This window comes from Chroicocephalus ridibundus, chromosome 10, assembly GCF_963924245.1.
Source record: "Chroicocephalus ridibundus chromosome 10, bChrRid1.1, whole genome shotgun sequence".
Classification (NCBI taxonomy): Eukaryota; Metazoa; Chordata; class Aves; order Charadriiformes; family Laridae; genus Chroicocephalus; species Chroicocephalus ridibundus.
The window spans coordinates 3,705,725-3,718,857 of record NC_086293.1 but is presented as its reverse complement, the minus strand read 5'-3'; the positions used below and the strand labels follow the sequence as shown (position 1 = coordinate 3,718,857).

The 13,133-nt window shown below is 42.2% G+C and overlaps 1 protein-coding gene across 1 annotated transcript in view; it reads left to right on the top strand.

Moving 5' to 3' along the window:
* Positions 1-13,133, top strand: part of SLC6A1 (solute carrier family 6 member 1) — a 61,901-nt gene that overhangs the window by 30,421 nt on the left and 18,347 nt on the right. Inside the window, exons 2-3 of the mRNA XM_063348358.1 lie at positions 11,280-11,695; positions 12,428-12,559. Coding sequence (XP_063204428.1) covers positions 11,461-11,695; positions 12,428-12,559 — 367 coding nt within the window. The 5' untranslated portion in view covers positions 11,280-11,460. The remainder of the gene's footprint in view (positions 1-11,279; positions 11,696-12,427; positions 12,560-13,133) is intronic.

Below are 13,133 nucleotides of genomic sequence, written 5' to 3'. Positions count from 1 at the left end.
CACCCCCTCCAAAAGGGTCTGTTTCTTCTAGTCTCTGCTGAAGGAGGCTTAACTGTGTGAACGTGTGCGTGTGCCTGTGCTCTTTTTTTGTTTGGTTGGTTTGCAGTATATGGCAACTGCATGTAGAAATCACAAATGTGAAGTCTTCTCTTATTCAGAAAATAGGGCTACTTAAAATAAGCCATGATGTAAAATGTAGAGGCAGCACCAAAATTAGAATTGTTTGGAATTAGCAGCGTTGGCAGCTGCTATTGTCAGTCAATAGGCTTGTAAACTAGGAAACGGAGCATCTGCCATGGCTGCCTCCTCCACCGGGCTTGGGGAAGTTCAGGCCTGTCATATCTGTGGCTGCTAGAATTGGATAAGGGGTTTTGTGGGAGTTGCTGGGGGGGAAAAGAAATGAATTGCGATAAAGTGATATAAATTGAAGGAAGCTTGACTTTCATGAAGGTGGCATACCCAACCTCTAAAAATGTGGACCGTTATCTCTCTGTTTGTCAAAATGTATTTCTATCCCTGAATCTGATGCACAGAGCTTTGTGGATCCCATCTGTTGGGTGGGTCTCTCCACTTTGGACAACGTCCCCCACTGCATGTCACCCAAAGTGACTTGCCCAGTCACACAGAGAAAATCTGACCTCAGATATGCCAAGATGTTATCCTGTGAAGAATAAGTTGGCCATGGCACTTTTAGGCAGTGTTTTCAGATTTAAGACAAACCCAAATATCTCCAAGTTTAGAAACTGGAGGTGGCAGGAGTACATTAAACTAAGGGAAACATTCAGCACAAAAATGCACTTTGTTGCCCAAACTCTTGGTTTTTATTAATCCATAGCTCTTGAAATTTTGTGACTTTGTCTTCTTTATCATGTTACTGAAATTATTTTTCTAGTCCTTTCGGCTTCGTAGTGAAGCATGAAATTGAAACTTATGGTTGTTTGGGGTTTTTTTAACGCTAATAAAAAGAATTGCAAACACTGTTTAAGCTTTATTTTTTTTTTTTTTCCCCTCTCTCTCTCTCCCCCTTCCCCTCACTGGTGAAGATATGCCTTTTCAACCGCTAAGAGTTAATAACAGTCTTTTCAGATTAAATAATCTATTTAAAGACAGTATCTGGTCTAAATTTGGCCTGATTGGGTACTGGGAATTACATGGGAAATTACAGGTCGAGGAACACTGTGCGCTTAATGAAATTCTGGGTGTTTGGATCAGACTCAGCGGATTTGGCTTCGAAAGCTTGGTCAGGACATACGGGATGCAATAGGTAGTGTTGCCTCTGCTGCAGCTCCCCCTTCAACAGAGGGCTTCTTGGAGCCGTGCAACATTGCGAGTGTTGATACAAAACAGGAGTCATTCACAGGTTGATCATCAATATTCAGTGGCCATATTAAATATAAGAAACTTCAGACTGGAATAATGTTCTTTCTGATGTATTCTGACGTGTGGAGCAACATCTTTTTCACCACTCTTGCCCAAAATGGTAACGCTTGAAAAAAATGAAAAAAAAAAAAAAAAAAAAGGTACACAGTGACAGATGGAAGATGCTTACAGACCTCAAACAAAGCCAAATCCCAGGAGATTCAATCAGCACATACTGAAGGAAGGCAGAGTCTCTTATGTCATGTTTTCACCAAAGGAAATATGTAGGTCTTCCATCAGGACCTGCCATGTCCCCAGCGAGGCAGTGCTTCGGTTTTCACAGGCTTGTCCTGGGGCAGGCCAGTCTGGTCCTGGTTACTGTAAGTAACCCCAATGTGATGGCTGCCCCAGGACTGGCCAGGGCAGATTTGGCTTGAGCTAAGGGGCTGGTAGACCAGTTTCATACTGTTAGGTCTTCCCTCCTGTCTCTGCCAGCCTGTGCAGACTGCAGACCCCTAGTCCTCTTGAAAGGAGCAGTTCAAGCCGCTCTCTAGTCTCTCTAAGAGGGATGCTGCCATGCTCCAGTCCAACTTGGACAATGACACCCTTCGAACAACACTGCAGGACCACCTTCTCCATCTCCAGACTACCTAGACATGACTACTTGCCAGTAAATGTGGCTATTGCATATCAGAGTATCCTCTTCTTTGGGAAGAGAAATAACATGTGACTTACCCATTTCACATTGGTAAAAATTAAATAGGAAACGCTACCTCCGGTTATTTATACTCTGTGTGTGTGGTTTTTCTTATTTGTTTGTTTGGGGTTTCTTTTTGGCATAGAAGGTGGCTGTGATCTTTGCTGGAGCCTTTATGTGCCTTTATTTGCCTTCATACAGCAAACAGTCTTTCATACCTAATCATTTGTACATGCTAGAAATAAAAATATTGTTACACTTATCTAATAGCCTCTTACTATTGGTGGTCTGGGGATTGCACTGGGACTCAAAGAAACTCTGCTCTAAATTCTGCCCCAGCCTACTGCTTGGGCAAATTACTTTGCCTTTCTATTATACTTGCTGCTCCCTTCTTCCGTCCTGGCTTCCTGCATTGGTGTGCCTCCAAGGCCTCGTCTTTGTGCAACCCCTTGAGCCAGCAGAAGTTCGATGCCTTTCAGCAGGGGGTCAGAGCTGCCCAACTCCTGCCTACAGCGTCTCAGTGGAACTGCTCTGGACAAGGCAGAAACTATCGGGGCAACTGTACTGCAAATCCCAGATAAGGGTGCAAACCATGGGGCAGTAGGGAAAAGGTAGATGGGCAGGCACATCTCATCACCCTCCTTCATTACCCTCATCTCCTCCCAGGCAAAGGGGAGAGGGGTGGATGGGAGAAAGGGCTACATAAGAGGAGCAAATCGCATGATTGGCACTACCTGTCAGTCAGAACTGTATTTGATTTCTGCAGTTCAGAGCACGACAGTAAACACACTGCTCCACTAAAATTGTCCTTGGCTTGCTTTTGTGGCCAAGAGGCACCTGGTATAGAATTATAGAATGGTTCAGGTTAGAAGGGACCTTAAAGATCATCCAGAGCAGGGACACCTCCCACCAGACCAGGTTGCTCCAAGCCCCATCCAACCTGGCCATGAACACGTCCGGGGATGGGGCAGCCACAGCTTCTCTGCGCAACCTGGGGCAGGGCCTCACCACCCTCACAGCAAAGAATTTCTGCCTGAGATCTCATCTAAATCTCCCCTTTTTCAGTTTAAAACCATTACCCCTTGTCCTATCGCTACGCTCCCTGATAAAGAGGTATGTTGGGTTGTTTACTGGGTGTCAGCAAGGGGATACTGGAACCTGTCTTAACATCAACCAGGATGCTGACTGTCTCCAGTCGTGACCTTTTTTGAAGCTCTCCATGTTCCCTAGCAGTTGCATTTTCTCCGCTGAAAACCAGTGTGGGCTCTGAGGAAGGGCCTTTGGGTTTGCACAACACAGATGGCTTATTAATACCAATTAGGGCTAAAGAGTGATACCCAACTAATGTGAGTGACAATGGGCAAAACCATTTTTATACTAATGTGAAGAACAATGGGCAAAACCATTTTTATACAGCAGTAACTTAGATTATTACCCCGCTGGATAAAACTTTAGATGGATGGGAGCACAATCAGTAGACAAGAGCCCAAATAAGTATGGGAATGCTGTCCTTAGCTGGACAGGTTTTCTAGAGCAAATCCTACTGAACATCTAACCGTGGTGAAGCTAGAAGTGGGGGTGTGGTTGCAGTGGTAATTATTACGCTTTATTGCAGTAGTCAGTCTAGAAGCTAATAATAGAAATTGTGACAAATGCTTTATTGCAAAGAAATGCAGCAATGGAAACAACTATATGAAATGCTATGTTCATATATTCATAAGATGCATATATTCATAACAATATGAAAACGCTCTATTCAATAAGGTAGGAATCACCAAAGTGTCTAAACAAGTAGGTCCCCCACATCGCAAGGGCCATTTTGTTCTGTTGTAAATGGCTATGAAACTTGTTCAGAGTTTGGCTGAGAAATTTTTGATGTGCAAATACAGACTAGTAGGGGCAGATTGTGCTAATTTGGGGTGAGCGATAACATACTCAAATAATGTATAACTACCCACAGCCTTGTTAAAATCACCAGGATTGATTGGGAAGTGATGTTAGTCAGTATAAAAGCCTTGTAAGAGACTTATTATCAGTTATTCAGTTTTGATATAATTCCATGATGAGTGGAAAAAGTTCCTCTTTCCTTGCATCTCCCTCTGTGATCAATTGTCTGTTTTAAATAAAAATGATACGTGGTCCAGATGGGAAGATCATTATAGGCTTACAAGAAAATATTGCAATTTTTGAAGCAAGCTGCAAGCAGACTCCCAAGGTTGTCAGGATAATTTTGCACTTGTGGTGCAAGTATGTTTTGGTTTGTCTTTACTCTTATGTTAACAAGGACAAAATTCATTGCCTTTCAAAAATAACCTTACTACAGGCTATATGGCCAGCACTTTTCATGATTTTCCATCTTGCGTTTCTTGCTTGTTTCTCTTTTTTGTATTTTATTGTGTATTTTTCTGGATAATTACACAGTCCCTTATAATTATATCTTTGCTAGTAAGGTATATCTTTGCTAGTAAGTTCTTTAAAAAGAAATACGAAACATTTTTAGGGAGGGTTAAGTGATAAATATTTCTATTGAAAGGTCTCACCATAGTACGTCCTGAATGCAATACTTTATAAGAGACAAGCTCTAGAAAGAGTTAGAGCAGGTTAGACCTTCATATCTTTTACATCAAGAGTGAATTTCACCCTAGGGGAGCTCTGTGCACTACAGGAGATGAACATAAGTCTTGTTACTGAACTGAAGCTGCACTTAGGGAGTAAATGATTGTGGTTTGGGCTTAAAATTACACAGGTATCTCAGAAGGGATCTACCACAGAAATGTTGAGCAGTTCTGGTGATGTCTGGCTTCTGTTTTTCATCTTTGTTTCTGAAGTACTGAGTTTTTTTGCACGTGAAGACTGGAAAACTGAAAAGTTGCTGGTTTTCCTTCTCGATGGTGGTGTGACTGGCTTCAAGCCATAGTTAGAGATGCTATCCTTATCACCGCTTTGGGTTCTTGTGGCAACTCGTGCATCCCATGAGAGACAGATAAGTGCTATAGAAATGCCGGCACACCTTAAGGAGAGGTAAAACAGAATATTTTTAGGAACCTATTCTATTTCTTTCTTTCACATGCAGGCTCTACTGGGGAGCTACAGAGCTAATTTGTTCCTTTAAGGGCAGCTAGAACTGGAAGCAAGCAGTTGAGTTTTCATGTCATGTCTTAGAGCCTGAAGGGCTAGGTGTCAGCGTGTTTCTTCAGTATAGGTGAAATCTGTCTGTAAATGCTTACAATGGGCAAGGGAATGAAGCTCCTACCACTTCCATCCCCTTTCCCCCAGGCTGATGCCTTCCAGACACGTGTTCTAGTCTGAGGTGCGAGAGATTGATGTAACTAGTTAATCTAGTAACAAGGGGCAGGGCTGGCCAATATCTTAAGTACCACTAGAATATCAAATAAGTGATGTGACAATATCTATTTTTAGTTGTGTTACTGTAATTAAAAAAATCTCCCATCCAAGCAGCACTTTTTGGGTAACTTTTTCAAAGCAGAGGTGCCTGTGGGGGTGGAGGAGGACCGTCGGTGTACAGGACATGGTTGTATGCCTCTGAAATACGCCAGAATTACACCTCACTGAAGCTTGTTTCATAATTCTCTGTTCAGCCGAATGTTCATGGTTTTTTCCCCCCAACCAGAACACAGTACCGTTCATAAAGAAAGATCTTTGTAGTGCAGCATGTCGGTTTTTAATGCATCTTTTACACTTTTATATATCTTCTAAAGCTTTTCCAGCACGCAGCTCACCTTCTCTCAGCTGACAATGACACATCCGTTTACACTACCTGCACATGTGGCAGCTTTTATGGATTACCATTTCCTATTTAAGCACGCACAGGTTTCTGAAACACCTCAGCAAGGTAAATATATGGTGTATAAATAGTTAAAAAGGAAGAGTAGAAAGAGGCATAGAATGTCGTATGTATGGCTCATAAAACCAGATGCTCAGAGGATGTGTAATTTAGATTTCCTTCTGCAAGTGCTGCTGTTGTCAATAGTGGAAGAGATGTAGCTGGCTGTTCAAATTTAATCAGACAGATGCTTAGATCTGTGACACTCTTACTCCTGTAGATCTGATTTTTTTTTTTTTTTTTTTAATCAGAGGGAAGATTATATTAAAGTTAAAATATAGACTTGTATAGGGAAAAAGGAAGCTTTTAACTTGAAAATAACAAGCTGCTATGGAAAAGTGACCAATCTAATTTAGATACTGCAGACAGCTCTGGTTTTGGCCAACTTCAGAAGTATTAAGATCCAGCTAAGGTCCTTCATTTGTTGCCAAATTATCTTTGGAACACCTAATGTGCTTCACTGACTAAACATGGGAATTTGGGTGAAGTCATGTGATGTTTTATTAGGCAGTAAAAATATTAGAGCCACTATTTAGTTTATGCAAACTAAATGCAAGAAAACGATTACAGAAAAGCTTATGCCATTAAATTAAACTAAAATCTAACAGTGTTTTTCAGACAAGGCCCTGTTGCTACCAAGCTTTTCCACAAATAGGTACTTGCACAAAACCAAAACCCTTTGTAATTCATTTAGATAGAATTGAAGTGAAAATATGGGCAGTGGTATTTTGATTTTGCACTTTCTTGTGGTGAAAATAAAATTGCCTATAGTTCGTCTTCTGGAATAGAGGTGCTTTTCCTGCCCATATGTCTTGCCTCTGATCATTCTTGCTGCTGCTGTTATTTCAAATCTAAAAACGATCAAGTTGGCTTCAGTTTCCGTTTGCTCATCGTGGTTTGCCAGAGCTCTCTGGAGCACTCAGCTGGGGAATCAGATGTTGGTGCGGATGCAACTAAGGACTGATTTTGTCACAGTAACGCCGGATTCCACGTACCCGTCTTAAGAAAAGAAATAGGGGGATGAGCACTGTGAAACACTTCTGAAATTTGTGATGGCTTTCCCTGAACAGCAGAGGCTATGAGGAAGTTCAGAAGAGGTGAACCAAAAGAAAAGAAATTAGTCTGTTTTGTCACCTTGTGAGACATTTTCTTTCTTTGTTTGTTGTTTGTGGGGTTTTTTTTGTTTAGATGATCTGTTTCAATATGCGATTTAGTAATTGTACGTAAAGGAAAATTCTCCTCCCATTAAGAAACCAAAGGTGGCATGGTTGCTGGTTGGGCCAGTGAACATTGCACAAAGTATTGAATACAAATGAACATGTTGTGGAAGTCCACGTAACTGGGCCAGATTTTTCACAAGAGATCTGAAGTACCAGTTTGAAAAGTTAGTAGCAGCATTCCTTGAGGCATGCGGGGTTCTGCCATGTATGTGTGGTAGACCTTCATGTGTGCACTATCTACGTGCACAGTGTTTTGCTTACTGCTTCCAAACAATATCTCTCCTATAAAACCATAATAAACCAAAGCTCTCATAATGGAAGTCCAATGAGCTCAGCAGTCCTCTTTTTACACTTTCTATGTTTCAATGCCATTTTATACACTCCAGGATGCTGCTGACATGGGATATATAGTTTGCTATGAAACTTAGCATATGCATGGCTTTCTCTTGACTTGAGCGCCCAATACAAATAGAATTGTAAGCACAAATAACCCACGGCCTCAATGGGGTCAATTGGAGTCCCACTCAGGTTAGGGGAGTAATACCTTCAACGTTTTATGAAGCATTTTATATAACAGCATTTCTTGAATGGAGCTGCCGTAGTCTTGCCTGTGCGGAGCCCTTGGAGCTGCTGCACTCTGGGGAGGGAGGAACACAATGGATTGGAGGGGAGGGAGTAATGAACTCTGAATGTAGCAGAGGTTCATCATTTAAAGGAACTGGGATTTCCTGCTGACTGTGCGTGCTTCTGAAGTGTTCTTTATTGCCTTTTGATATCACTTGTGAAAGATGATAGTAATATTGCTGTTCACTTTCATTTTATGCAGCCAGTACAAAACTCTTCAAATCCACTTTTATGCAGACCAGGAGAGAGAAAAAATGCTTTTATTAATTAAGTGGCACTCTCTTTGTTCCAGTTTCCCTGGTTGTGCTTATTACCTTGGCTGCTATGTGTGCTTGGCTCTCTTAGGTCATTCTTCTCTAATGTGGTGGTGATGCGGGACAACCAGATGGTATCCAAACCCCTGCTTTAGAGAGCTTTCTTCTCTTGGCTGAGCAACCCTAGTAACTGAAGTCAAGGAAGCTCTATTGTGCACTGAGGAATGTGGTGGGAAGCTGCTGTGCCCTTCCTAGCACACTCGGTGTTGGCATGAAGGAACCGGGGGAGCAAAGACCGACTTATTTAAAAGATCTCTCCATCTTCTTCTCACAAAGCATAACATTGCATAGCGAGTGTCGTACCTGCTCTGCTGGCTGACAACTGCAATTTGTATTTCATTTTGCCCAAGCCAATGCACAGAGCTTACATAAGTGTCTTTCTGTCCTATTCCATGTCAGACCAATTTTAAATTTAAATCCCAGTGCTGTGGGATATAGCCTAATCAGATTAGAGCGCACGTACCAAGTATCTTTACTGCTGTATTGCCAGTTCTCCTGGGATGTTGTATGTAAGTCATAGGTTTTGAAGTGCTACTGTATATAAAGAGCGTGGATTGGAGGTTAGAAGCTACTTCTATTGTGGTAATTTATTATTATTATTTCGTAGGCTTGGGGAAAACTATTTTTCATGTCATGGAAAAAACCCTACTTTCAAGCCTATGGAATGCAACTGTTTCTTCATTGTCTGATGCTGATTTGTTGTATCACCAGATATGCACAAATGTCCATGCACAGACACCGCTGCCAGTAAAATCTCCAGCCAGCATGGTCTCCAAATGGAATACTGGCATCAGCAGCGGTAGGGCAGGACAGATGCAAACTGGTCAGTCCTGACCTCCATCCTCTGAAACTCTGCTGAGCCTGTGGGCTTGCCACTGCCCGAGGTTGCTGAATACTTGTAGTGTGTGCAATAGGGTGTTCGCCAAAGGTTATACTGTATGATAAAGTTAAGCATGTCTCCATGTGTGATTGTTTGAACTACGCCTTTCAATCTCTTTTAATACTAAAAGCACCAGGCTGGCTGCCAAACCCCCCTTGCCCTCAACATACACACATGCCCACTGGCTGGGGTGTCTTGTGAAGTTTCAGCCTTACATTCAGTATTGAAACAGGTCTGGGCAGCTTCCTCCCAGAGGAGTCACAAAATCCCAGGTTCTTTGCTTTATTTTTGAAGATTTTCTAACTAACCCTCCGTTTTTTCTTTGCTGTGGATTCTTACACTGGACTAAATGACTAACTTTATTCAAGACAGGCTTTAATGCACACCCAAAACTCTCCAGTATCTGATAGGGCTGGCACAGCCAGGGCAGGCTCTATGCCCAGCACTCACCTGCAGAGACTGGTTGTAGATATTCCTGTTCCTGTTGGCTCAATTCTTCACTTCTGAGATTCAGCACAGATCCTTTCCTGGAGTGCCAGCTGTGGGCATGAGTTTATCCCTCATTATGAGCCAAGCAAGAGATATACATACATATAAATATATATATATGTAGTGTGGGTTTATTTGGGTTTTTTTTTATGTTGTTTCAGGTTTCTTTTTCCACTCATCCTCAACACACTCAGCCTCTTCCAGTACTTGGAAGCTCCTGCTGATGATAAAGCACAACCCAAATGTAAATGGCAACAACCACCACAAATAAAATCTAATCTAGCACAGGACCTGCTGTAAAAGTGCTAGAACGCCCTGGTGATCCTTAGTTTAGTACAGCCTGCGTTGGCTAAAAGACACCCTTTCAGTTCTGGATCTCCATCAGTAGGTGGTGCTGGCGAACTGCACATTTGTTGGTGCGCTCTTGGCGCGCTCTGCACCACGGAGTTCCCACCCTGCAGCTGGGGAGGGCAAACTTTCAACGCGATCTCAATCCAGCCTCAGAACAGGAGCCCCGTTTTGCCGACACAACGGTCTGAATTTCCTCCTGCACAAGGAAATGCAGTACCTGAACTGCTCAAGCTTCTGGCTACAGCCAGAAATTACATTTATTGGTATGCAAAATTGGACAGGCTTGCATTGAAATATGGTAAACTAAGTCCGGTTTTGTGAAGGGGAGATACACAGAAGGACTCGTGAGGCCATGAAAGTACATAGATGGAGTCTCCTTTTTTGAGTCCCATTTTGAAGTTGAAAAGAGAGGAAGGTTACAATCATGATCTGTGTTTCTCTCCACACCCCAGCATACCTACAGTTGATTCTTCTTCAGCTTCCAAACGAAAACTTCAGCTTCCAGACTGAAAAAAAAAAATATATATTTTTTTTAATTGTTGGATGAGGCCTTATAATAAGCATCATAATCATGCAGTGATCTGAAATGAGAAGCTGAAGTAAAGACGCTGCTATAAACAGTGCTTTTCATGGGTTTTATGTTTCTTTGAACATAATTTACAATTAGAAGTGAATGGCTAATGATCTCAATCTTCCTTTACACAAAAGTGTAAATGATTGTTGATCTTTGCATGACCTCGTGGCCAATGTTGCCAACGTTGCCATATGAGGTAGCTTCACACTGTGGCAAGTGTTTCATTCGCCACAGTCTCTGATTTGAGGTCTGGTGACAGGCATACAGTAAAAGAAGTTAGTAAGAAGAACTAAACAGTAAATCAATCATTAATGAGCATACAGTGGACATACAGTAGACACTAGCTCACTGTTTTTTCCAGCTGAAGTGGAGCTGTGGAAGTTTGCAGGTACTTGTTAAATTCACTATTAAAAGTGGCAAGTGCTATTTCTTGACAGCCACAACTTCTTGTAAATAAAGGAACTTTACAATCATGGGAGTTCCCCTTTAGTTTTTTAAAAGCAGAATGATTAAATGGAATAGTTTCATTGCCCAAATTCTGGGCTGTTATATATGTTATTTACTGGGCTGTTAAATAGAAATCTCACTACTGTTTCATCTTTTATATATATACATATAAAATCTGGGCTGTAGGCGGTGTACGGTGCAGTGCTGCATTTTAGAATTATTTTGTTTCTGTAGACTCATAAGAGATCTATAGGAGGGAAAAAATGAGTAACTGTGGCTTGGAGATTGTTCTGGGGGGACCCTGTTAGTTCTGCCCTGCTTCCTACTGAGTCCCTAAGAAAAAAATCCGAAAGGAAGGGCCTTGTTCTTGGAGGAGACGCCCGCGTCGCAAAGCTCTGTCGGCAGCGAGGTCTCCGGTCAACTGGGCGGTTTTGAGTGCCGCTGGAGAACGTCTGAGTGTTGTGTTGTTGTGTTCCGCAGGTGGGTCGGGAAGCGGGCAGGGGGAGGGGAGCGGGTGGCCGCCCCCCGGCGCTGGCGGCCCCGCCGGCCCCGCCGCAGCCCCGCTCCGGCCCCGCCAGCCGCAAAGCTGCTGTCCACGTGGACTGGTGCTGAAATCTCGCGTCCGGCTGCTGCCAGAGCCTCTCCCGCCAAACCCAGAGACATGGCGACGAACGGGACGAAAGTGGCAGACGGACAGATCTCCACCGAAGTTGATGCTTCAATCACCAATGACAAGCCTAAGACCTTGGTAGTCAAAGTGCAGAAGAAGAAGACGGATCTTCCAGACCGAGATACTTGGAAAGGAAAATTTGACTTTCTTATGTCCTGTGTAGGTTATGCCATTGGCTTAGGGAATGTGTGGCGATTTCCATACCTTTGTGGCAAGAACGGTGGAGGTATGTTTGCTGTTTCATTCTTACAACCTCTGATATATTTGTATGTTATAATTCACCATAAAAATAATCAGTAAAACAGAACTTGGTTTTAATAGCTTTTTCATCTGTATAGGTGGTTTGGGGGTTCAGTTTGTTGCGAGGTTTGGGTTTTGGTTTTGTTTTGTTTTTTGCTTTACACTTGTCCAGGAAGGCTGGAGCCATTTTGGAGTGCGGTGCTCTGCTTTGAGGTCTGCTCCAGAGTTTATTCTAACTTCTGGTTGGCTGGTGCTCTTGAACGGCCGTAAGGCATTAGAGCACGTTGCCATCCAACCCTTCAGAGCCCTCTCTTTTGAATTGAGTTTCTGAGAGTATTGCATACAGCTTGTAATACTGACTCTGAGTGTACCATAAAAGGCTAACTTCAGCTGGAAAGCAGCCAGTTCTGGTTAAAACCTGTATGCTATCTGCGTACTCCTGTGATAGATGAAGGCAAAAAAATACAGAGTCTTTTGGATTTTAGCTTTTTACTTAAACAGAAAATATTTAAATGATGAGGAGGTATATTTTTCCCTTTATTTTCACCTCTTGAGATACTGGTTCATAAGTGTACATGTGCTTTCCACTAACTTTATTGAAAAGTTACACTTAACAGCAAAAAAAGTGGGGGTTTCTTTTTATATATAATAGCGATGGAAACAGTGGAAACTCAGTAGTGTTTTTCCCCACTGTAACAGACTTCTTATTTCTTCTTAGGTGCATTCCTGATTCCTTATTTCCTTACTTTAATTTTTGCTGGAGTGCCACTGTTTCTTTTGGAGTGTTCCCTTGGTCAGTATACATCTATAGGAGGCCTTGGAGTGTGGAAGCTTGCTCCAATGTTCAAAGGTAGAGTAGAAATTTGGATTATTTTCCATTTGTTTCCAAGATGCAGAAGTTGCACAAAGTGACAGGGCAGGGATGTTTCTTTATGCTTTCGTATTTTTCCACAAGGTTGTAACTGACAGTTTTGAAACATGCTGGGGTATTATTCATTCCCCATTAAAACCAGCAAGAGTTAGGCATTAGAATCTCAATAAACTTATTTTTGAACTTTAAAAACCTCTATTTTTTGTTAGGAACATACAAAGACTGTTAAAAATAGCATATTAAATCTAGCAATAGCTCTCTGAGCAGTTGTGTAACTCGGTTCACAGCAATTTGGTAAACATTGTTTCTGTTTGAGGTCACAGAGGTTTGTATCCCCTGTTGTTCTTTATTGAAATTCAAAAGCCAGACACTTCAAAGATGGCGATTTCACAACGAATTGCTTAAGACAAGCTCACTCCGTACTTAGATTTTTAGCTAGTTTGAGGTTGCTCGTTGCTAGAGCAGTAGAGTTCTGGACCAGGAGAGGAGCAAGTTACACATTGAGTTATAAATTATTTCACACAGTAGGACTGATAATTAGCATAGGGTGAGC